Below are 25,579 nucleotides of genomic sequence, written 5' to 3' on the forward strand. Positions count from 1 at the left end.
TCTAATAGCTTCTGACTAAAAGGTCTTTATGTTTGAGGGTGTCAGACTTTAGTCTAGTGTTCCATTGTATGGAAGGCACAATGTGAACTGAAATGTCATGATAGCAAAAATCTATCTACGGTTTTTATTATTCTTTCCTTTTTTGTACTGTAAAATATTAAATGAATGTATCAAAGATGATTCTTGACTTTGGAAATTGTGGGTTGCCATTTTTCAACTGTTTCACACAGCCTTTATCAGGGGATGGGGTTTACTCAGTTGTCAGGTTTAGTCACAGTAGCATCTCGTCAGTGATATTAAGCATGAAAGTTCATTCTGGACTTGGGAAAAACTAGTTAAAAATCAATTCAAAGTACACAAGTTTTTTCCAGAGCAAACTCCTTCCAAGTGAGCGGACCTTCAGCTGGGATTGCTTTGTCAAATCACTCAATTTGTTTGTATGGCAAATTCAGCCACATACTATGCAGTATATTCAAATATGTATTGTATATAAAACCATAGACAAAAATGGATGTACTACAACGCAAAACACAGAAGACAATAAACAGACGACAACCTGTTACAGTAGCACATATCCTTCTCAGTGTCAGGAAGATTCAAGACATTCAATATTAGTAAAGGACGGACATCTCACTGGAAAGAAAAAGGCTACTGGTGCGTACATAGTGATTTTGACGTTTCCCCTCAATAACTAGGACTCAGTGGATATCTATATCCACTCACATAGCAGAGTATAATGGCTTACTGTCGATTTTCAGTGTGGTTATCTAGTTAGGAGGCATTGCCAACTTGTTAAAACTCAAAAGATGGAAGGGCATATTTTTAAAGACTAGAATATCATCAAATATTAAATCATGAAATCATTTCTTACTGATCCTTTCCAAAGTGAGGATTGTGCATCAAAACGCACTAGCCTCTGCTTGTCTAGCCACACAAAGAACTACGCAGATCAATACAGACTCCTCCTATAGCCCTGCATGCTCATGAAGAGCTTACTCAAGGAGAAACTCCTGTCTGCCTCCACTCACACAGCCATGCAACTAAACCTCAGCTGCACCACAAACATCTGGAACAGCTGTAGAGCTCTGAGCACCGCAAACAAACTAGTTGGCCACTGTGAGGGCTGCAGCATGTCAGGAATAAAACAAATAGTGTGCTTCAAGGATTTCCAAAAATAGAAATCAAGCGAGGCAGCTGGGTTTTAACAGTGAAGAAATGCAATGAAACCATCGAAACCTTATTATAGTGTCAAGTACCTATAAAGTGTTTCATGCTCAGCACATTAATATTATTAATAATCAGCAGAAACTCCTCAAGCATTCCTCTCAAGAAACTGTGGGTCTTACATAAAGATTGTAGTGTACTGTATAGACCACTTCTCTGTTAGTAAACATGACATATTTCTGTGGGCGGAGCCTAGGTCGAGGCAGAATAATTCTCTGAAGTCTGAACACGTCAGGTACCGCTGGCTAGCAAGTTTTGTTGGCTTGTTATTTAGCTCCTTGTTCATCACTAGAGCTGGCTAGTTAGCTAGCTAGTCTCTGGAGCTCTTGCCTGCTCTCGTCACCAAGTAGTCTCTTAGCGCAGAGGAGTAAGATAGAGGGCAGAATTAGCAAGCTAGCTAGAAGCCAGCCGTCTGCTAGATAGTTTGCCAATACCGCCGTGCTTTGATGCTACACTGCTTACAGAAAACAAGTCCAACAGTGGGCCATCTCTCTGATTGTTTAGCCAATTAGCAACATTGCGCTCCATCTCTCTAATAGTTTAGCCTGCAGCGTGAGCGTGCTGCAGTGGAAGTTAGCAGAAGGCTAAGCTAACTATTAGCAACATTTTCTTTCCATCTCTGAAACACAGTTTTATCACCTAAAATGTATGCAATATGGAATCTGGCAGCAAACAGCACAGCTAGATGACATGTTTGATGTCTGACTCAGGCCCACTACTCTGAGGTGATTCGGGTTTGCCTCCAGTCTTTCCTTTGATTTGCCTCTTGCCAACACTGGGACATAATTATGACGTCAGGGTCTTTATGACCATCATTTGAGATAGTCTGGTTGTTACTCACATGTTTCCAATTAGTTACACACTGTGGGGCCCTTATTGTTTTCTTTGTGGGAGTAATAGGAAGCTTCTTGTAGCCTGAAAACAGTGCTTCAGGCAGCAACAGTTTATGTTGCAACTCTGACTGCTACCAAAGCATGATGGGAGACAGCGATGCCTCACAAGACGTTACACAATGCAGCTCTGTGTGCGCAGCGAACAACAGGAGATCAGTTGCAGAAAGAACTTTCTGTGACAAAGGATGATTTATTTCTTTACACTGCATGCAGGAGGTCACACACTTTCAAACAAATATGGTTTACTCCCTTGCCTCTGAGCAATGACCCATGTAGGAGAGGTTACATGCCTTGCTCACAGGCACACCGACATGGTTTAGTAAAGGGAGACTGTGACGGGCTGTGACTTCAGGGATCCGGCGACTTTTCACATTAAGTTTATCCTACTTGTCACAGGAAGTACTCCAGCGTTTTCTACATCTTAATAGAGGAGGATATTTTCTTCTCTGTTCCCGACTGGCACCATGAGGCAGCTCACATTCAGTTCAGGACTGTGCAGCTGGCCAACAGGGCAGTGAAAGGAAAAACTCTTCGCTCACTCCGAGGAATTTGTGGGCATTCACCACAGTCCAGGCTCTTTTCTGTCCTGGTCCTCAAAATGATGGCAGGAGGGAACTCCCCACTGACATCTGGACAGCAGAGTCATTGCCCAACTTACACCGCAGGGCGGCAAACTCAACTACACCCCATGCTTGCACTTCCATCTCATTTCTTAGAAGAAAACGTGCACAGTAGCTCTCTGAACATAGCTGTTAATTGTGGCAAACAAGTTTATGATACTTGTGTTTTTCTCAGCAAGATAATATTAATAAATGAACACCACTAAGATTTTTCCAAGTGTAAATGTAAATTGACGAAAGTAAAAAGCTAACGTGAGGCTATAGACAAACTATACCAAGCTAGCATGAGCGCTAGTATGTTGCCTCATTTAGCCACATGTTAGCAACGGCTTCAAAATTCACAATCTGGGTACATACTGACGTATTTTATATTGTAAAGAAAACGTTAAAATATCTCACAACTGTGTTAACTGCAGACCTTATTTCAGGCATCTAATCAAACATCCATTGAGAACTGGAAGCACAGAAATAATAACTCTTTTCTGGGTGTTAGGACTCATTCCTGCAGCACTACATTATTTAAGTTGCTTTGAACAAAAGCAACCAAATGAATAGTCTGTAAAGTAACAAACATTGTAATTTAAAGGGAAATAGTAAGCCATGTATGTACATGGCTCGACAATAATAGTGGCCAGGGTGCATCTCCTATGGTGTGTAATTATAGACAAACGTTCAAGAGGCTTATCAGAATATCTGTTTTTAAGTGTTCCTAATCAAATAAATGATCGTATATCATTATTTAAATGACAATCTGGCAACATGTCTGTATTAGTAACATCGCCTTGCAGTCAGGAATGGTATCGCCCCTCCTTCTTCATCAAATTTAATAAGTGCACCCCCACCCTTAGTGTACCTGATTTGACATATTGTAATACCTGCATTCAAATTACACACACACACACACACACACACACACACACACACACACACACACACACACACACACACACACACACACACACACACACACACACACACACACACACACACACACACACACACACACACACACACACCTCTAAGCTGTGGAAAAAAACTCAGGCCTGGAGGAATAAACAGGAAGGAGTTTGTGATAACAATCTGTACGGCCTGTGCATGTGATGATGTCATCAAGAGGAAGCCAGAGAATGCAGAGCCTCCACTTCCTTTAAAGGAGACGTGAGTCAGACGAGCCAAGCCCAACTGAAGCCGGTGGTTTGTGTATATACACTTATCAGGAAATGCACACGTAATTTGTTTGGACCATTAATGTTTGTTAAAGTACTTGATGGCATAATGGGCGTTCACTGGACAATGTCAATCTGCTACAGACATATTCTGGGCGGCACAGCGGTTTGATTCGCCCAAAGTGCAACTGCAGGAAACATAAAGTGCCATGTTTAGAGTTGAAGCACATTTAAAACATCTAAAGACGGTAGATTGTTATTCTCGTACAGGGATAGAGTGACAAACGTTCACTATTTATTCAGTGCAGAGTTCTACTGTTGGCTGTCATTGTGTAAATGTGTGTTGCTCGTCTCTGGCATTAAAGATTAACTTGGCTGTGGCTACGTAAGGGACTGACTAAGAATGAAAAGGGGGATTGTGTGGTGGGCTTCCCCTTCCTCGCTGTCCATTTTTTACTTTACATTTCTTACTTATAATATAATATATAATAAATGCCACCCTCTTGTCTCTCTTCTAATGTCTGTGGAGCAAATTCTGACAGATTCACAAATTCACCCAGGGCTCTCTATTGGGGCTGAAAAAGTAGGATGTGCATCCCTAGTGGTGATACTGGCCAGTCTGTCAGTCTATTTAAAGGTTTTGGTCTGGAACAAAATATCTCAACAAGTCCCAAAGCTGTACACTTAAGATTTCAACTCGAGTCAGATTTAAAGCACAACAGCACCAACAGTCTACAGCCCTGGTACAGTCATATAAAAAATAGAACAGACATTCCTATTTTACTTCTATGGGCACAGTGGGGCTTTGAGCTAAATGCATCTGCATGCTAATATTCTCGCAGTGCTAACAAACTGATCTTTAGCAGGTAAAATGTTTACCTTTAGGGTGTTAGCATGTCAACATTTGCTAATTAGCAAAGTAAGTGGCTGATGGCATTGTCAGTAGTTTTGCAGGTATTGGTCATAAACCAAAGTAAAGGACGGACTGAAACATCGAGCAGCAACAACTATCAATCAGATTGTAATGATTTTTATAGATATTTAACCTTTATATGTATCAACCAGCAAACTTGGTCTAAAACTCCACTTGTGCATAACATTGCTGAGCACATTCATGCTCTGAAGGCCCCTCGGGGCCCGTGGCTTTTGCTCTACCGCTTCAATAGAACAAACATTTCTAACCACACTGTTGGGCAAGTACCCAAGAACAGCAAAAGCATCAGTATGTACACATTATGAAAGTCAGCACAGCACATGAAATATCCGGTTGCTTTTTTTTTTTAAATGTTAAACCAAGGACAACGATTTCTAAACTTAAACCAGAGCTTGTGTAACACCTGGGATTGTAATTCAGAGCAATCAACAGAAGGGTTTGACAGATGACCAGCTGTGATGTTCTCCAACTCTGACGATAAACACCTGAGGTAGCTATAAAGTCACAGTGTATGATGGTGATGTCAAACACCTGTACATCTTTTTCTGATTATTCCAGCGATTTCTTAAACCAAACATGGTTGTATTCAGCTTAAGATTCAAACCACAGAACGTAGTAATGGCTGCACCATTACATCAAAGTATTTCACTGTTGACAAGTTGTGGTGTCTTGTTGCAATGCAACAATGTTCATTCAAATGAGGAGCGAAGCATGTTGTGGATGTTGTGAATAAACGTCTCAGAACTACATACTAGACCAAATGCAAAGCAATAATGGAGTAATGCTTAAAATGGGAACAAACAACTTTAATGAATCACTCTCCAACCTGTAGAGGCGTTGGAATGCGCACCAAAGTTAAAGGTTTAATGTGTTACGGTCAATGGGTCTGCATTTATCTATCAATGAATATGAGTGATTCTTGATACTCCATGAATAGCTTCTCATTCAGTTCATTGAATCCCTGCAGCCCCCTGAAGGCAGCAGGACACTACTAAAGTGCCTCTGATGTGACAAACAAATAAGAGAAACTCAGCAGATCTGCAGTGTTGTGCGCTCACGTCGCGACACGGATCCAGAGCGATGAGACCCGTGATGGGACGCGCTGAAAGTGTATTTGTCAATCACCACACCACCTGATCTATATTACACTTCACTCAGCCCTTTCTCACTTTGGGCTGATGCACATACATGAACCAAAGCAGCAGGTGCACTTGTAGATGCCCACACAGTCCGTGCACCGACCACTTTCCACTTGCGAGATTGAAATAGGACCTGGAGTTCCGCTGGCCCTCGCTGACACGTTAGTTTAAACTGCTGGCTGCTGTGTTCTCTTTTATGTGTTGAACCCAATTTAAAATAAATCGTCTCAAACAACATGGCTGTGTAGTAATAAACCACTCGTGGACCATGTTGGGTTTAAGAGATGAATGAAATGGGATGTTACTGTATACAGTCTGGAGCTGCTCAATTATGAACAAAGCATGATTGTAGATGCCTGACTTACACATATCTTATATTGCAGTCATCAAAGCAATGAATGGGAATATGTTCTATGTGAAGAGAAGTGTGAGCAGTAAATAAGCTCGACTGTAATCTACTATTTTTCACAAAGATAAACACGTGTTTTGACTTTCAACACATGGGAGACATTTTGGAACATAACTCTTAAACTGCTACTCAATATTATTTATCAGTGGTGCTGTCGAGTCCAATTTACCAGCATTCCCAAGCTGAGCATGTGCTCACTGACTAGTCAGCTAGGTTCACACTATGATGCATAGAGCTGGGTGGAAATCAAACTGGGACTGAATCTTTACCAGAAGCTTCCAGGACTGTTGTGAGAACTGTGATGATCACTATCTGACATAAGACATTGTGCTACTTAAGGTAACCACAACTTCTACAAGGTTGGGTTTCAGTTTGTTGTTCTTTTTCTCAGTGGGTGCTTATCATGTACCCATTAATCTGTCCTTCATTGAGTCAATGTCAGCTTGCCGCCTAGCAACAATCATTTCCAGTGATAGGACTGTCTTAAATATAAATATATGTAAATATAACATGCACACTAGATAAGCTTTTGTGTCACAAGTGGTTGAATTAGTCGCTAGCTAGTGGGCTTAGCATCACAGGTTTAATGCTCTCATTACTTGTCTCACTATAGAATTGTGGTTTATAGGAGACACCCCACCCAGAAGGGCAGCTTACAGAGATCTACTGTACATTTGATAACTAATGTGTTTGTACTATTCATTTTTACACTATATGAATAGTCAAACTAAAACAATACATTTTCAGGTCTTTTTTTCACTCTAATAGATACAGATTGATGGTATTTGCCCAGTTTCCATTATTAACAACATAAAGAACTTCACCAAAGCAGCTCTGTTATATGTAGAACATTGGACATACCTATGTAATAACTTGAGTTATGGACAATTTCACTTTAAAAGAGCACAAATGTAGCTTGGATGGACTTAAATACAGAAGTACATCAACAAGCTGGAATCCCCACCAGCAAGATCTAGCATGTGGGGATTTGATTAATCCTTTTTACCAAATTGTCCTGTTGTCCTCAGAGCTTTGTGATGAACTGGTTGGTAAATTACCAAAACCAAAAGCTGCAGTTGGCCTGCTCATCAGAGTGGACACTACAGCTGGCCGGGTAAACGTCCAACTTTTTAAATGACCTAATGATGGCGCTAGATGAAAAGCAAAGGGGTCACCGGTTCATCCAGAGAGGAACATGAATTTCTGCTCCAAATGGAACGGCAATCCATCCAATAGTTGTTGAGACATTTCACTGGAAATCACAAATGTCAACCTTATGGTGGCAGCCTTCATTAACAAAGTGGTAAAACCTCACCCAGTACTGGCTGTATTTGGTGTTCTGGGAGAGGACAGTCCTCTTGGAGGACTCACTTCCACCATTGCAAGGTTCTTAACCCTTTGACAAGTAGATCAGTTCTATTGGACTGGAATCAGGCACGTTATCGGAGGTTGCATGGACTTGAGTAAGATGCGTTCAAGCTCTATTCAGTAAAAATGAGTATTGGGTGATGCAAAATTATAAAGCCATGATGTGTTCAAATGTTATCTTGTAAAATGTAGTTTTTAGTGAGAAACTTGAATATACAGTTTCATGTTTGCATAGCCATTTAAAATAGATATTAGAGAGAAAATAATGACCTGGTTAACTTCCTAACACTAGCTCTAAGCTACTTATAATATATATATAAAATTACTTATTTAATGACAGATTTAAAAATGTATTTTTTTTAACAAATCAAAATACAATTCTGAAAAATGGTGTGTTTTTAAGGAAATAAATTATAATTCTTGGAAAGAAAATCGGAATCGGCAAAGAAAATTACAATCAATGCATCTCTATTCATTACAAGATGTTATGAAACACCTTAAACTGGAAAAACTCAGATTCACTTTACAAAAAACTCCATTGAGACATTCCACTCACGTAGCGACCCTTCATTGATTATGTAGAGGACGGGCAGTTAATAGCCTCTTAACTCTTTGCTACAATAACTAGGTTATACCTAATGGAAGATGTTGAGCACAGGACCCGCGATGCGTAATCACCATAAAAAAAAAAGTAATTGCTTCCGATAAGAACAGAAAAAGTCTTCTCGCTGTGTACGCAGATCAGAACTGCGTCCATAACAACGGTCTGTTATTTATAGCAGCGGTCTGCTGGAAAGAAATAACAGACCGTAGAATACCGGGACCAGAATCGAGCATTCAACAAAGCCCTGTAATGATTCAGAGCAGTGAAGGTCAGCTACAGTATGCTGGTAATGAATGTTTACAACTGTGTGACATGGGCAGGGAAACAACTCCCTAAAGTGCAGAATTACTACAGCTCTGGTAGTCTGTGATGACAGTCTTTCCTGCTGTGTGGTCTTCTCCCATTTGGCCCACGCTTAGTCCGGTTCACAGTATTGACAGCTTGTCTGAGCCCTGTGATACTGAGGGGAGTTAGAGTAGGGAAATGTACCGCAACGTGACACTGATGGACCACGTCCATGACCTGAAACAGCAGCTTCAAACTACCAACTCTCCAACCTTTTGCTCGCCACAGACAAGCGTTCCACAGCGGTGCCAAACGACTCCATGCAGCGACATGCTGTTTCCATGCTGGTGGGATGACCAGTTGGTGAGCCATGTCCCTCCTCCTCCTCCATCCCCATCCCCCACCCACAGACCCAATCTAAAACTAGGGTGCAGCAACAGCTGATCTTTCAGGAGCGTCTATTTTTAAAACTCTTTTGCAGAACGGGCCAACTCATCAGGGCTGACATACCATCCTGTCAGAGGACTGCCAGTGAGGGACTTGACCCCTCTGCTACTTAAAGGCACAGACTTTCTCTCTGCTGCACAGATGTGACAGAACACTGGCCACAATTAGGAGCTGTAATTGTTGGAGTTGGGCCTCAATGCACACGAGAAAGAGAATCTCCTGTTCGGCTATAGTGCATCTGCTGACTGACTGTGCGTGAGCTCTGTCAAACTCCTCATCTCCTCAAACATTCAGCCTCCCGCCACTGCAAATAGACTACGATGAGAAACGATGGCCGGCTACAGGAATGTGCAACCTCATATACTCTGGCGCTGCTGTGCAAATAGTCAGCTAAGCAGTTGAGAGAAGATGACATTAAAAACAGCCAAACCTCGATAGGCTTTCACCACAGCCATCGCCGCTGAGGAGTGACGACAACAGAGTGTGTGTATGTCAGTTAAGAGTGACATGCAAATTGGTTGAAACATCCGGGTCGGCTGAGCACAGACACAACTTCCTCCCAAAAACTGAAGGAAGCTGCCCTGAATCGGGGAGATTGCTGTGATGGCGACATTCAGGTTTTCATGCTCATCACCTCACTGTAAGAAAAACTCAAATTTAGCTGGGTGACCGGCAGCAGGATCCATGCTGAGTCATTTGTAAATGCATGACAGAAATGGGAGACCCTGTGTTCATTGCTCAGTATCGCACAGATATAACATCCTCAGAGACCCACTCTTCTCCCTGTACACTAACATGGTCCTCTCTGTGGACGTCTGGTGTAAAAGATGTGCAATCTATCGCTTTAATTTACCTAGGAAGTAAGTATAAAAACATCTTCTCTTACATAATTAGAAATCGTTGATGACAACATGATCATAGAATAATGCAAACACATCCGTAGGGAAAACAAGCTAGCAAGCAGGTCGGCTTTAGCATCTGAAACAACTTTATTCAACCATTTAAAACAAGTTGGAAAGAAAGCAAATGTATGTACCGTCATCCAAACGGAAGGTGCTACAATGGGACGTGGACTTGGGGGATTTCCACAACATAACCTAGAGCAGTATGCTCAAAATATTCTCATCCATAAACCATTTGAACATTAATATGATCCTGAATGTAACTTGCCCATTTCAGATGGCAATCTTATGTTTTAGGGACCTTTGATGGACAAACAAGCAGTTTATTCTAAGCTACTGGAATATAGGAGAATGTTGAAATATTTTTCTTTGTGATAAATTACTGGAAAATTGGTCAACTGTGAGACTTTGCTTTGGTTTCTGTACATGGTTGTCATTTAGCTTTGATATTAAAACCCAAATATTAATTTTCTGCCCGTGCTTCACACCTCGAGGACAGACAAAAGCGTGCAGGGTGTCACACTTCAAGAGAGGCTAGCTTTAGTCCTGATGACACACAAGGTTATTATTCCTATCACAAAACATTCATCTATCCTACACTAGACGCAGCACAATACAGAGATTAGAGACCTGGAAACAGTGGAAACCTGTCACAACACGACTTCTGCGTACGTTAGAAACAATTGTGTGGAGCTGCTGCCAGCATTCGGTCTTGCATTATTGAGGGGTAGCCCAATGACTCCTGCGGGTTAGCACATGAAAGGGCTATTTCTTACAGTACAGTAAACCATTTTAATCAGATGCTGGTCAAAAAGAACTGACACACTGCTGTACTCCACGAAGTCTACTGCACAGATAGATCTTCCTACAATGACTACCATAACCCCATTTTAATGTCTAAGTGCATAACTACAATACAGTAATGAGAAATTCACCATATTGTTTGGTTGAATGATACATCAGCCAATACCGGCCCTGTCTTGAATATAACGTATCATCCAGGTGAGTAAAACCTGTGGTTATAATCTATCAAACTGTTTGTTATGTTCATGTAAATTGGTACTGCTATATTTAAAAAAAGCACCATTCAAGTATTGTTTTAGCATATAATCTCTCTATTAAATTAGCTAGTGTAAATTGTGTCGTTGTCCCGTGGACATGCAGTTGTGCACAGGAAAAACAATCTTCTTCAGCTTGTGAATGAAATGCTTTTCTACAAACAAGCCGTCAGCTCTTGGAGAGAGAGAGAGCTTTAGAAAACACACCCTGCTTGCAGCTATGTCACCAGGCAACAATACCTCATTTTAACTACTGTAATCAAGCGCGTTTCAAGTCCTTACAAGTTCATTTTCATACTGTATTGGAAAATAACTATTTAAAAGCTTGGGGCATACAGACAGTGTAACCCGTTACCTTATAAAGTCTACAAAGGTATGGACTATTAGCCCAAAGGCAGTGATGAAATGTAGCGTTAATGGGTACAGACAGCGGAAGGCTATTTGTGTCAGTGGAGACTGTGTGCTTTTAAGCTCTTCTTTTTGTCATTCGGTGGGGAAAATGATGGACAAATTGTGATTTTTGACATGAAACTTGGGGTCAGTGAATATCAGCAACTGTCAGCCTCTGTGACAAGTAAAAACATCGGGTAACATAATGAAACATCAGTCACTATGTAGGTTGCGGAAGACCTGTTATTTGACTCTTTGCCGTGTTCTCGCTCATGTCAGACCCGACAGGAAGGATTCATTGAACGTTTGAGAAAGTTCTCCACTCACCTCTCTCGCTATGAGGTTTAGGGCATCGTCTTCGGCCGTCGACCTCTCCTTCTTGGTGGACCTTTTCCGTCCTGTGCCCTGAGTCCCCATGTTTTCTCAAATACTTGTCCACTCACTGTCGATAAAAGTCACACTCGTGGTCCAAAAAGCGCACCGAATAATCCAAACAGAGCGGTGCGTGAACTAAACTAGCGAGTGGTTCTCATGTGTCGCTAAAGTATCAAAGTAAAGGAGACAAAAAACACGCGTCTGGTCGCGTTCACAGCGTGGGTCATTGTCATACATCCGTTTTTTACACTTCTTCCTGTGTTTTTGGCACGACGCAGAAGCTCGCGACGAAGTCTGGTTGAAACTGTGTTGGCATCTGCCCCACGTGCGCTTCCGATGCGTTTACTAGCAGATTCAGTCGGAACCGTTCACTGCTGCTTCTCACCGTCCCTTTGAACCGTCTCCGTCACCTGTCTGTCATACTATGGATATACATTAAACAAACACGGACTTTAATATATATATATATATATATATTAACTGTAGCTTAACTACCATTTATAATGTTGTTAAACTGCCTCGTGTTTATCCAGTAGCAGTATGACTCACCACCTGACGGATTCACAGCAACAGACTCGAACCTGTCACACTGACGAACTTCAAAGCCTGCACTCAATCAAGATGCCTTTACGTGATGTCGGATATTTAATACACGATACAAACGCTGGTCATTTTGGTAAAGCAAAATTGAATGGTAGCTCCTTGATTACTTTCCCGACACTTCATCTTCCATACATGTTCTTGCATAACTCCAAAACCATCGACATCTTTTGGCGAGTAAATAATTGACATTGCAGAGGACAGTCCGTTGCTTTGTGTAATGTTTGATTGGTGTTTGATTGGGTGATGTGTTAGGGGAGTCCCGTATGTTGATTTCTTAAATAATTCCCAGCTGGAAAAAGTTTTCCCGTGACACTATTTTAGACCCCAATTAAAGCAACGCGTGTAATTTCAGAGCCCCGAGATACGCAGAGCACTTGAACGCAGCGTCAACCTCTGGACGGGGACTGTTCGGGGGTTGAGTTTCAGCCAGAAACCACAGCTCCTGCTCGGGCTATCGCGCTCTCTCACACCCCCTCTGCTATTTATAATGATGACCAGGGAACTCTTAAAACAGTCTGGAGTTTCTTAAAGAGATAAACAGTATATACCTCAGTCTGAACGGGCACAATGCAGATCCCATACTCTTGGTGTAATGGGATCTGCATTACACCAAGATGCAGGGATAGGCTATGGTGAGTTGATATGTGACTTCACTGGTCCGTGCACTTTATATCATGATCAGTTATTCCCTCATCTCATTGGTCTACTTGTGTTAATGTAAATGTATTCTGCTACGTGTGAGTTCGTTAATCGTTATCGTAAATTGTTCGATAACCGATGCTGCCTAAACGCGTTGTCTGTGTTATTGTCGCATTGAATGAACACGTGCACCAAAACATCAGCTTGTTCTATTATCCAAATGTAATAATGAAAACTGAGTAAAGGAAGTCGAGAGTCGGAAACAGAGACAGCTCGCCTTCCAAGTAAAGGTTGCGCGCTTTCAAACGTGTTTGCTCCAGCGATCAATTTATGGAGAGCTACATTAAATAAATAAACAAATATTCTAAATAATAAACATAATCTATTACTGTTATAAAGTCATATTTCTTCCACTTTCCCACAGTTGAACGTGAATAACGTGACAATGCACAAACACTGAATTATTTGTATGTAATGATTTATTATATCATCAATTTATTTGTATGAATAAAGGCTTCTTAAACTATTTGGGTGAATATTTCAGGCTGTAGTGTTGAGACTTGTGATCAGTCTGACAACAAATAACAGCGCCATGTTCTGTAACTCAAGTGATTAAAATGACGCATTTGGCATGTGATCCTGCAGCGCCCTCTGCTGGGGAAATGCACGTAAGACAATACAAATTATTTAAAACAAATTATAATTTTTAATTAAGAGCTATAATAACAGTAATAGTAAAACAATGTGAAATAGAAGCTAATAAAATAGCTTAAAATTATACAACATAAATACAATAAAATAATACATATCAAATATCATAGAATTGAAAGCTATAATAGAAATAATAGTAACAAAAGTGTGACTAAAAATTGAGAAAATAGAATTATGGACAGGAGGAGAATAGGGTAGGAGAGAAGGAGAGGAGAAGGAGAGGAAAAGGAGAGGGAGCTTTTTTTCGGACGGGAGAACGTGAGGAAGGAGGGCTCTGAGACAGACAGGGAGAAGCAGCAGCTCTCCTCAGCCTCCCCACATCAGTGGGTACAGAGCTACAGATGCAGTCCAAGACAGAGCTCACACAACAGGACTAACACATGTCAATACACCATATCAACTTCATAATATGTGAGTGTTGTTGATACAGTCTGATTTATGCCGTCCCCAAGTGGCCCAACAATCAATCCGCTTTCTATTAGCAGTCTGCACAGGGACTGGTGATCTCCTATATCTCTCAGTTTGACAGCAGAGTCAGTTCGTTTGATTTCCTTGATGACATGTGAGCTCTCCCTGTTGTGATTAGCTATCGACAGTCAACTGCTTTCATAACCACCAGCTTAAAACAGTCTGTATTTTGTTATATTTGTTTTCCTGTGTTTTCTACTTGTTTGCTTCTTTTCCCTGTCTTTCTGAACCCAAGTAGCCCTTAAAATATTTGTTTTAATAAACCAGATTGTAATCTGGAGTCCCCAGAACGGATTGGTCCAAACTAAACAAAGACATCACACTAGACTAGGACATCACACCGCTATGACATATCACTCTATACTATGACATCACACTGTTAAATCCTGGAGCCTTTTCATATTTATTCTGTCAAGCAGGAAATTATACAAATTTAGAGATGCATTGCAAACCTGTTACAATATTAGGTGTTCAATCAATAAAATAAAGGACTGTATTCATCTACAAACTGTTTTGGATGACAGTAGAATCAGCCTTTATTTTAGAGTGCAGAATCTGCCTTAAAGGTATTAAATGTTTAATTTTGAAGAATATGTTTTTGGAAAGTGGAAAGACAAGAAAAAAAAGCTGAGAAGAATCAAACAAGCTTAACAAAATATATATGTAGTCTGTTTTAAACAGGCGGCAACCTTGGTTTCTGAAGAGTGAAGCCAATGACTTAAACTTGCTTTCTCTCTACTGCCCAGCAGGGGGCGACTGCTCTGGTTGCACAAAGAAGTCTGATTGTATAGAAGTCTATGAGAAAATGACTCTACTTCTCTCTTGATTTATTACCTCAGTAAACATTGTAAACATGACTTTATGGTCTAAATCTCTAGTTTCAAGTCTTCTTCAATACAGCATGATGTTCATCTAGTAAATGATGGTCCATTTAGAGTCAAACAGACCATAAAGCAGAGAATGCGACAGTGAAACTTGTTAATATTAGCCACTAAACATCAGCATGACACCAAGCCGACGCAAGGAATTAGTTCAGAGCACTGCTGTGAGGCTGTAGACCGGTATGGGAACAGGCTATATTGTTCTGGCAATAATTATGTTATCATGGGGGAAGAGAATAGAGATAGCTTTGGAGTTAAGTAAGATATCTACTTCCTGCTATTAAATCAACATACCAAAAGACATAAATATTCATTGGTTGAATGTATAATTACAGGTTGTGCATAACGATGTGTTCGCCACTTTTGACTTTCCCTGCCTGTCTGACCGTAAACAAAACCAGTATTGTATTCCAGGAGGGTCTGTACAGCTAAAGTCCATCTTAAGAAGGACTATTGTTATTAAATAGGTTCGTCTGAAACCCTGACCTGTTTTTGCACACATACATGAAGTTTAAATCTCAGACAAAAGTGCAAATTGTTATCTGCATCCGCCCCTTTATATCATTTTCTTTTGTGCTTTTTATGGTAAATACGAAGACCTTTTATACAAGGGATAATATGACATGTTATAGCAGGAATAGCACAGGTGTAATTGGTAATATGAATGATGGCTGAACCCTTTCAGGTGTTCCCTGCTGTTGCCATTATTAATGTTTCTTTTTATACCTGAGCCTTTCCTACTATGACAAGTCAAAACGTCAGGAAAGAAACATTTAAATTACTGGTCATTACACTCAGCCTTATAATAATTGCCGTATGAATATGTACAAACATCATTATTATGTATTTATTGATACAGCAGCAGAAACATCAGGCATGCTCAGCCCCTGGAGAGAGGTTGGTGAGCCGGCCTTCAAACACTGCAGTACATAAACACAGGCCTTTCTCAGAGAGAACATGTTGACTAACCACATACATTAAATAACATCGATGTCTCCATTACATTCAGTTGCCCGTAGTATTGTGTGTCGCTCATCAAAAGCCAAAGAGTCCTCATTAACGTTATTTTTTAACGATGGTAAGTCAAAATGTCAGCTGTGAAAAAGACATGAATGTGTGTCATTAAGAGCTGGACATTGGCCCCTGAGGACAGCAGGGACACTGGAAAGCAGTAAAATAATGGTCTTTGTATTTCAGTCCACAAGGGTTTGTTTGCACTATTTTAGTTTTGACAACTTAATGTTGACCATTGCATCTAAATTATTCTGTATGTACTTGGAATGTTCCTGGATAAGTATTATTGTCAATTAAAACAAATACACAAAGATGAAAAATTATATTTTTCCATTGCAGTGACCAGTGTCCTAGTGTCCAGCGTGGTCTTTAACGTCAGGTGCCACATTTCTGCACAGCTGTCTCTGAGGACGTCCCAAAGCCTGCGGCCCCGCCGACACCTTCTTCAGGTCCTGGGATCAGTGCAGCCGCTGGGGAGCTTCCACTCGACCCATGCCCTGCTCTCATTTCAGCTGAGTAGAAAGAGTAACCCATGTGAGTCAGTGACATGTCCAGAATAACGCTCCTCTAATACCCCTAATCTCATGGCTTAAAATAGAAAGCCTTTATTGTCATTGTACAGAATACAACAAAGCTCTACTGCTAATCAGTGTGATTAACAAACAACTTCAGCAAGAAAACATCCACAGCCGACACCACAGGTGCTACAATAATAAGTCAAACTAATAAAAAAAATGTAATTTTGCACAAGAATAAGTGTAATAATTGCACTAATATATAATGCACTAGCATGAATGTAATTATTACTCTAGAATAAATCTATTTAATGCACTAGCATGAATGTAATTATTGCACTCAAATAAGTATAATTGTTGCACGTGAATAAATGTAATCATTGCACTAGCATAAATGTAATTATTGAACCAGAATAAGTGTAATTATTGCACTAGTTTAAATGTAATTATTGCACTGACATGAATGCGATTATGGCACTAGAATAAATGTTATTGCACAAGATCCAGCAAAATTGCAGTCAAAAAGACAGTGATCAAGTCTTCTTCGCTTCATGACATAATGGTAAGCCAACTTAAGAACAAAGAGTGAATTCATGAATACATTTAATTGTGCAGTAATTCCTCCTGTGACGTCGCAGTAGTGGTTGTTGTCATTGTCTTACCAATAGCACTACATGGTGTGATGATGGGCTTCTCCAGCTGCTCTCCAGCAGCGATGGAAGCCCGGATCCTCCGGACCACGTAGATGCTAGCTGGGATGTGAAGCAAAAAAATACACACAGACAAGATACACTTTAAATAAGTAGAGAAATAGTACATAAGTCTGACAGAATCAGTAGTAATACCTTTTTCAAATGAACTATCTTATGTACTACTGTTTATTCATATGTGGAAGAAGTACTCAGCACATATACTTAAGTAAAATAAGCAATACCACATGTAGAAATACACAAAGTCACGCATTCAAAATGAGTTCAGCAAAAGCACAAGAATATTAGCATCAACATATACTAGAAAATACTCATTAGGCAGAATGGCCAAATTTATTATAATTACTAACAATTAACAATGATAATTACTTTAATGTTGCAGCTGGTAAAGGGGATAGGTAGGCAAGTTAATATGAATTACTTTATATACTGCTGATTTAATTGATAATATCACACATACTTTATTGGTCATATTTAGTTGGATATTCATTATCTAAATATACAAAGTAATTGAAATATTTCCCTCTGAATGTAGTAGTGTAGAAGTAGGCATATAAAGTAGCATTACATGATGACGATAGATAGAAACGCTACAGATAGTACAGGCCAACGCTCACCCTTAGAACACCAGAGTCTCTCCTCTGCGTGGTCAACTCAGGTTTTAATGTACAAAAAAAACGATAAACTACCACAGAACACTACCTACCTTTTATTATCAGTCAGACCATGGTTGTTTCCTGTTTCAATCTTTCGGTGAGAAAACCTCGTCCGTCGCAGTGAAACGCTGCTCTGTGCTTCTTCCGGTCACTCTATGTTTCCGGTTATATACCATCCCGAAGTGTTACAAAAGCATAATACCTGGGGCGGGACTTACAGCTCCCAACTGTACTCTGATTGGCTGATAGCATAACGTCATGGTCACGAGACATAAATAGAAAGAAAGATCGAAATGAGTCGGATTGTGCAGAATCATTCTGGTTAGAAACACTGCATTTTACAGGTATGTCTGAAAGTTAATATACATCTAAAAAAAGCCTTTCATAGCTTTTTGTTTTCTGAGTGCAGTGGTGGGAGAAGTGTTTTTGAACTGACTCTTTAAGTAAAACAAGTACTCCTAAGTACTTTTCTACAACTAAAATGCTACTCCAGTAAAAGTACAGAAGTATTATCAGCAAAGAGTACCTAAAGTAAAAATACTTGTTCTGCACAAGTTATCCCTCGTGACGTATTTCCTCTACATGACATCAGCTACTGATGTATTTTACTGCAGCGGGTTGAGGTGGAGCTAGTTTTAACTACAACTGTATAGTTTAGTAGTTTAGTCCAATGGTTCCCAGTCGAGGGGTCGGGGCCCCCAAAAGGTCACAAGAGAAATCTGAGGAGTCATATGAAGATAAGTGGGTGAGAAGAAACAACAGAGGGAAATATTGGATCATTTAAACAGTTATTTAGAAATAACTTTAGAAAGGGCAAACTTTGATTTAACTGCTGACAAATAAACTAAAACATGACATTTACTACACTTGTAAAGGCTTACTAGCCAAAAAGGTTAGGAAAAAGATTAAAGTTAATTTGAAACATTACAACCTTTATTCTTCCCTAAATTAAGCACATGCTCCAATTAATGAAATGAAACACTGCTCCTTTAAATCAGGGCGATCCATGGAATAATTTATTGTCAGGCATTTTATTGAGATTTACAGAGCTTCATATATCCTTGTCCAATCCCAACAACATAATGATCAACTGTTCATGTCATCCAATATGTATTTAGCATTTGGAATGGAAGCAGGGGGAAACCTCCAGTCTACCAGGACTAAACACTGCCCAAATCTTTTTCACAATAAGAGCACAGCAGTTTCTCGTACAGTTGCATTTGTATATTCAATATATACACATAGATTTCATTTAACTTAAAACATTTCACACAGCAAGACAAGCACAACAATTTCACACAGGAACCAAACTCATTCTTTCATATTACAATATTTCTTTTCAATAAAAATACAGTTGCAATCACTAGGGAAACAAATGAAACGTAGTTAGTGAGGAGTTTAAGTCTTATTAAGGAATGATGGGAGCTGAGGTTGAAGGGAGGAAGTCTGAATGAATTCAGTGTATATATCAGTGGAGAAGGGTATCAAACCGCTCTATGTAAAAATAATTAACAACCACTCCTGTAATGTTGATTTTTTTTTTTTCCCGTTATCCAGCCACTGTTGTAAACAAAAAGGCGACTCATTATTACGCCCCTTCCTCCCATCAAGCTGTCACACTTAGTTTTTTCCACTAAACGAGACCTCACACAAAACACAAACATTCACTAGAGGGATCTAAGGGGACAACCGGAGTGCTGACGGTCAGGACTTAGTCCATCCTGATCTTCTGGTTGGTCATCCTGTAGATGATGCTGTCGTACCCCGGGTCCATGTTCCACAGGTTGTAGGCGACGACGATGACGGCGAGAGCCAGAGCGATCATCAGCCACAGCACAATGTTGAAGATCACGGCATACTGGAAGTTATACTTGTAGGCCAGGTTGTAAGGGCTGCCGGGGTTACTCTGCAAAAAAAAAAGAGAAAAGAATCCAACAGGATGTGAGTGTAACATCTAATAAGATCCATTAACAAGACTACTAGGACTCACCCCCATTCCCCCTTGTTTCTAGAGTGACTGATCAAAGTATTCTTTGGTTCCAGAGCTAAGTCATAAAAACAGAGAGGCATGGGACTGGACCTGGGTTTATACTTCACACCAGGGGTTACCGACAAGTCCCACCATAAACACTACCGGCGTAGGTTCGGATTTTTAGTTCGGTGTCCCATTTCACCCGTTGATAGCGCCGCCACAACATCAGATCGGACCGTATTGTACTATAAATCACATATCCCTAAGAGCAGGAGACTACTGGAGTGTAGCAGATCCTTAGGACTTGGCATCGCAGGAAAAGCACGAGTGAAACGAATTTCGTTAACGATGGCTCAGTTCCTTCAAGTGTCCCCAGTCAGCCATGACAGTGAGCCAACATGTGCAATACCAGGGCCGTGAAACCAGCTCACCGAAATGATATGCCAAGATTTACACCTGTGCTTTTACCGCTATGACGTGATGCCAAAATGGCTGATGATATGTACACGTTAAAAAGGAAATTGTGCATTAAAAACTGTTAAATTATAGTGTAGCACAGCAGCCGTGGATATTTTGGTTAGAGGGTTGCTGACAGTGTATGACTGAAAAAGGTCTCTCGATGTTTATGTTCTTTCACCGTGATAATGAGCAGCGACCAGGTGAGCAGACAGTTTGCGGAGGAAGATGCCTTTGCTAGGTGTGTGACACTGAAAACGAGAAGATCACTAAGGCCTGTGGTAGACCAGACGTGCAGTTACATTTCTGAGGAGGCGCTACGGCAGCAGAGACGGTTTCACATCTCCACGTGCTGCCAGGACTTTGTAAACCGTGGCCTGCAGACCACAAAACCATCCTGCCATCACATATGACGCTGTATGACACACCAACTACTGTCCACGAATCATATAATATGGCACACAATGGCCTTCTGAGGGTCATACAGCAGCCCTCATCATATTAGACACTACTTATGATTACATACGGAGGCAAGGGAGGAAAAAAAGCAAGCGCACCATGGAACAATACCGACATGTGCCAAACATACGTTAAGTTGCCAGTTTATTAGGTACACCTAACTAAAACTAATGTATTCTTATACAACAGCCCTGCATTGTCTGAACAACGGTTATAATGTTCAGGGTTTTTTCATCTTTTCTTTACGGCGGTGGTGATTCAACTTCATTCTGCAGGCGGTAATTTGTGGTGATGTTGAAATTGATTGCACTGCGAGAGGTGTTTCTAATATTCTGCGAACTATTTTATAATGCTATACAAATCATCATTAATGCCTGAATGGGTTTATCATTAAACTTCTGTTTGGAATATATACATTAGTCAGTTAACAAGACTTACAATCTGTTTGGATTCCAGGATGGACCGGGACTTCCTGGTCAAAGGAGCTTCAAAGGTCTTGACTGTGACAACCTCCACTACAGCGCTGTTGCCATAGAGACCATACACATCCTCTCCAAACTACAGTGAAAAAGACACAAGAATGATTATGTAGAGACGTTAAACTAAAAAGTGAGGAGGTTCTGTAAATGAGGCCCGTTGAGACCGTCTCCTTACTTTCTGCAGGACAGAGGCCAGAATGGCAGTGGCATCGCGGTACTGGGGGGAGTCCTGTCCATAGAGCCTGCTGAGCTCCTCCAGACCAGACAACTCCAAAGAGTACAGGTCAGGTGAGTGGTCCTTCGCCAAATGTCTGTGTCTCTGCAGCTACAAGAGGGGGAGATGACAGAGACACCTGAGCCACAACGCAAGAACTATCCTCATTTCCAGCCTGATTTCAGCCAAACCCGACGACTTACCAGAGCTGTGATGTCATGCAGTACCTGGACCTCAGACAGGAACAGCAAATCAGCCTGGAGAGCAGAAACAGTTCAAATGTAAGAAAGGCAGAACGGACTCCCAGTGGACCTCTTGATACACTTCAAGGACTCTAGTTGACAAAAACAATCTCAATCGGGTAAATCTGTTCACGTTATTTGCAGAGCTCTCCAGAAACGAAGGTATGAGGGTGCTATGTTTTATGTTAAGTATCTCAGCAACATACGGAGAATACCGTGAGCCAACTGCATGAGAATATGCATTTTATACACCCTCTTTTGGAGGTAGAGTGATAATGATCTTTCAGTCAAAATCAGCCATCATGTCATGCTGGCTGTCACACGTTTGGCTTTAAAACGCACATGTAAAAGAATGGTGGTTGTGTTTGGAGTGAGGCTAAGCCAGCGCGTCCTTGTGTGGACACGATGTTGCCGTTTGAAAAACCGACCTCTGCATTTCTGCTGAGGGAGTTGAGCGGCAGAGAGGCCAGCACAGAGCCATCCTGGGACAGACGGGCACGGATCTGCTGCAGGGTGACAGGTAGGTCCTCAAACACGGCGTTGGCCTTTCCCAGCATATACAACCTCTGAGAGAGACAACAAACAGATGGATCTTAAAAAGCGTGATGGCACAAATGGGGAGTGTGCTTTGTTTGGTCTCAGTATATTTTCATTACCTCCTCACTGGGGGCCAGCTGCAGCACTACAGGCGTGTCCTCAGCAAACAGAGAGTGTACCGTCTCTGCGACACTATCCAAGGTGAAGGGTACCGGCTGCAGGGAAGAAGAACAAGACCCACTGACTGACTGAGCCTAATTCCATTGCATACTTTAGTAATGTTGCACAAAACATAATCCCGATTCCACAGTCCGGTCTGACTCACATTCTCCAAGGGATAGGAGGCCACACCCTGAGGCAGGGCCAGGCTATCCACTCCTCTCACCACCACCAGTACGTTGGCGCGGGGGCGCTGGAACAACGGGCCAGCCTGAAGGCCTGGCCACGACAGATCCTGTACAAACGAACACACATTGTGAAGGCCGGCGTAATCAGACGCTCACACACCTTGATATAACGTTTTTGATATATATAACGTTGATATGATGAACTTTAGCATACAGTTGCTTATTTCTGTTTTCGAAAAAAATATTATCAATCATTTGGAGTGGTGTTTCTGGGCCACCTGACAAATATAAGTCCACCATTAAGCCTCTTTTAGCTGGAAGAAAATAATAATAAAGCGGTGATGTAAAAGATGTTGCAGGTCAGACAGCTACCAACAAGCTGAAAGACATTACACAGCTCCATAGATCCAACGGGAGCTGCAGATTTGGGTGATACTTCTTATTGGGTTTTGGAATTTTGTCATTTGATTAATTAAAAAAAAAAAAAAACATCCATTATAGACTCTACACAAATAAAGACAACGCGTGGAGCATTCAATAAATAAAAAGTCACCTCTTGAACAGAGAAGCCCATGGTTAAAGCCACCAGGTCAGGGATCTTCTCTCCGGAGACGGGCCAGTCTCCTTTCTGGAAGGACACAAAGTCTGGAGATTGCAGAATCGTTAACCTGTCTCCATGTACACCTGCGAGAAAAACAAGAGGACTTTCAATCCCTCTACAACATGTGGCAAATTAGGAATTTAGTAGCAGTATGAATACTTCCAAGAGGAAAACATTTCTCAAGCTTATGAACTCAACTCAACAATTTCTCAGTGTGAAATTCATGCAATATGGTTCCCTCAAATATTCTCACTAAAGGAATGAATAATTTGTGTTCCCACCTGCAGTGCTTTGCCACTGATAGATGTGAATATTATCGTTTCACAGCGGTGGTGCAATACGATGACGAGCCATCACAGTCAGAAATCACTATACAGAGAACCAGTGATGGAAATAAACTATTTTGCCCACCCGAGTCTGGTGGATTCCAGAATCTACCAGACACTCAATAGATTACTAGTGTTTTATTAATTGGCTGGTGACTGAAGCAAATCTAGCAGCCACCTGCACACTTTACCAGCATTTGGCTGGTGGTTGCTGCTAATTTTCAACCCTGGAGTGAACTATTGACTATGTATTATGTAGGGGATGATGAACAACTGAAAGGAGTTTGTGGAACCATACCTTTGTCGATATCTATTATATTGCCAGAACTCTGACTATCAGAGGTTTAAACTAAGCAAAAAGCCCAGGACCCCCACTGACACACTCCTCTCCTATGCTATGCTAACAGTTGTGCCAGCACACTAATTGCTGGATGAAAGTTTTGTTTTTATCATTATGTCAATAGCTTTAAAACTATTGGGATTTGTTGAATTTGAACCATAATGATCCTGGTAAAGTATGTGTGTAACAGTCATCACTGCTCCCAGTAGACCACATATACAAACACTAACAATTCACTTGGGCAAAATAAATATTTCCTACGTGCAATAATGTCAATTCCAATGTTTTTACAGTTTAATTATTTATCATCTTATTTCTATACTGATGCTTCTTGTTATTGCTCTATCCCATTTTCTGCTGTAACATTAAAATACCATTTTAGTAGTTTTCTTAATCTGTTTATTTTTGGGGGGTTGAGATGCCAAAACATAAAAGAATATATATATATATATATATATATATATATATATATATATATATATATATATATATATATATATATATATATATTGAAATGTATTCAAATTAAATACGTTTTATTGTATAAAGTTTTACACATTAAAATGTTTTCAAAGAAAATAATGGACTCGGACACAAGCATGTCATGTCATTGACCCTCTTCCCTTCCTCATCAGCTGTTGTGCAGTACCAGTGAGGCCCTCTTCAATGAGAAGCATGTCCCTTCAGTCAGTGCATTGTCGCAATGAACTCTCACTGACACGTTAGTTGATCATCACAGCAAACACCAGCACCATCTTTTCCTCCACAGCCTGACTGGACTTCACGTGACAGAGTAAAGATAACCCACTAACATCACAGCGCCGTGGATGGAGGCATAAACTCGTGACAGAGAGCTGATGGTGAATGTTAAAGAGGAAGTGCCAGTTTACAGCCTGTCACATGACAGCACGGAGTCTGTGTGGATTAGTAACCAAAAACAAGGAGCAAATAAATGGACATTTTCCTAAAAATTATGACCACGAAAAATGCGTGAGCCTTTCCAACATAATAAACAACACACATTCTCATCCGCACCGTTAGCGTTTACAGTTTGCAAATGCGTTAACTGTTAGCATCGAGCTAATATTATGGTGCTCATTTTTACCCGCTTGTTGGAAGCTCAAGCCGATCAAATGATCCAGCACTACAAGTACAGTAATACTGTTTCACACATTTCCATTCATTTACTCGAGGCCGTCGTATAACGTTACGTTACTGGCATAAGGTTAATCAGGAAGCTAACGTTAAACGGCGATGCTAGTGATGTTCCAAGCTAGGTTGTCATTCGCAAACACTGTGGATACGTGACGCTTTTATGATATGTTTATGTAGGAAAGCAATGTCCATGTAAAATCGCATCATAATTATCTATCGTTCTTACCGACTGCGACAAGGAAGCAGAGGGCAAACGCCGCAGATAATACAGCCTCCATCCTTCTCCAGTCTTTCAGCGACATCTTTCTCCTTGGTGCTGGTGCAGCAGTGATCAGGTGACCTGACGTCAAGATACCGCAAAGCCCTATGGGAAAATATCTGTCACAAAGTAGCGTTGGTCCTTTAATTTTAAGTAAAAGTAGCAATACCACAGTGAAATA

At 40.8% G+C, this 25,579-nt stretch overlaps 2 protein-coding genes and 1 long non-coding RNA gene across 10 annotated transcripts in view; all 3 read right to left on the minus strand.

Moving 5' to 3' along the window:
• Positions 1–12,469, minus strand: part of lrrfip1a (leucine rich repeat (in FLII) interacting protein 1a) — a 53,918-nt gene extending 41,449 nt beyond the window's left edge. For 3 of the 8 annotated variants that reach the window (XM_079170439.1, XM_079170435.1, XM_079170434.1), the window contains exon 1: positions 11,767–12,468. In XM_079170439.1, the coding sequence (XP_079026565.1) occupies positions 11,767–11,856 (90 nt within the window). In that variant the 5' untranslated portion in view covers positions 11,857–12,468. Of the gene's footprint in view, positions 1–11,766 lie in introns of all 8 variants that reach the window. The other 5 variants (XM_079170432.1, XM_079170436.1, XM_079170433.1 and 2 more) reach the window with 5 other exon arrangements.
• Positions 12,470–15,949: 3,480 nt separating this feature from the next.
• Positions 15,950–18,196, minus strand: LOC306703596. Its single transcript, XR_013767294.1, has 3 exons — positions 18,062–18,196; positions 17,308–17,397; positions 15,950–16,642 (listed from the first exon to the last, which is right to left on the minus strand). It is a non-coding gene; the product is annotated as an uncharacterized lncRNA (long non-coding RNA).
• Positions 18,197–19,005: 809 nt separating this feature from the next.
• On the minus strand, positions 19,006–25,475 carry atp6ap2 (ATPase H+ transporting accessory protein 2). Its single transcript, XM_079170908.1, has 9 exons — positions 25,366–25,475; positions 23,271–23,401; positions 22,696–22,824; positions 22,490–22,585; positions 22,262–22,399; positions 21,795–21,848; positions 21,553–21,702; positions 21,337–21,456; positions 19,006–19,917 (listed from the first exon to the last, which is right to left on the minus strand). The coding sequence occupies exons 1-9, from the start codon at positions 25,439–25,441 to the stop codon at positions 19,723–19,725; spliced, it is 1,089 nt and encodes a 362-aa protein (XP_079027034.1). The 5' UTR covers positions 25,442–25,475; the 3' UTR covers positions 19,006–19,722.
• Between the last annotated feature and the right edge of the window lie 104 nt (positions 25,476–25,579).

This window comes from Pholis gunnellus, assembly GCF_910591455.1.
Source record: "Pholis gunnellus genome assembly, chromosome: 12".
Lineage (NCBI taxonomy): Eukaryota > Metazoa > Chordata > Actinopteri > Perciformes > Pholidae > Pholis > Pholis gunnellus.

What these genes read in the sequence shown, in the direction of transcription:
- atp6ap2 (XM_079170908.1), bottom strand. Translation starts at nt 25,441, where the DNA reads ATGTCGCTGAAAGACTGGAGAAGGATGGAGGCTGTATTATCTGCGGCG. An exon ending in AGCTGGCCCCCAGTGAGGAG is followed by an intron (nt 22,400 to 22,489) that starts GTAATGAAAATA and finishes TGTCTCTCTCAG; the next exon opens with AGGTTGTATATGCTGGGAAA. An exon ending in CCCTCAGCAGAAATGCAGAG is followed by an intron (nt 21,849 to 22,261) that starts GTCGGTTTTTCA and finishes TCTGCTCTCCAG; the next exon opens with GCTGATTTGCTGTTCCTGTC.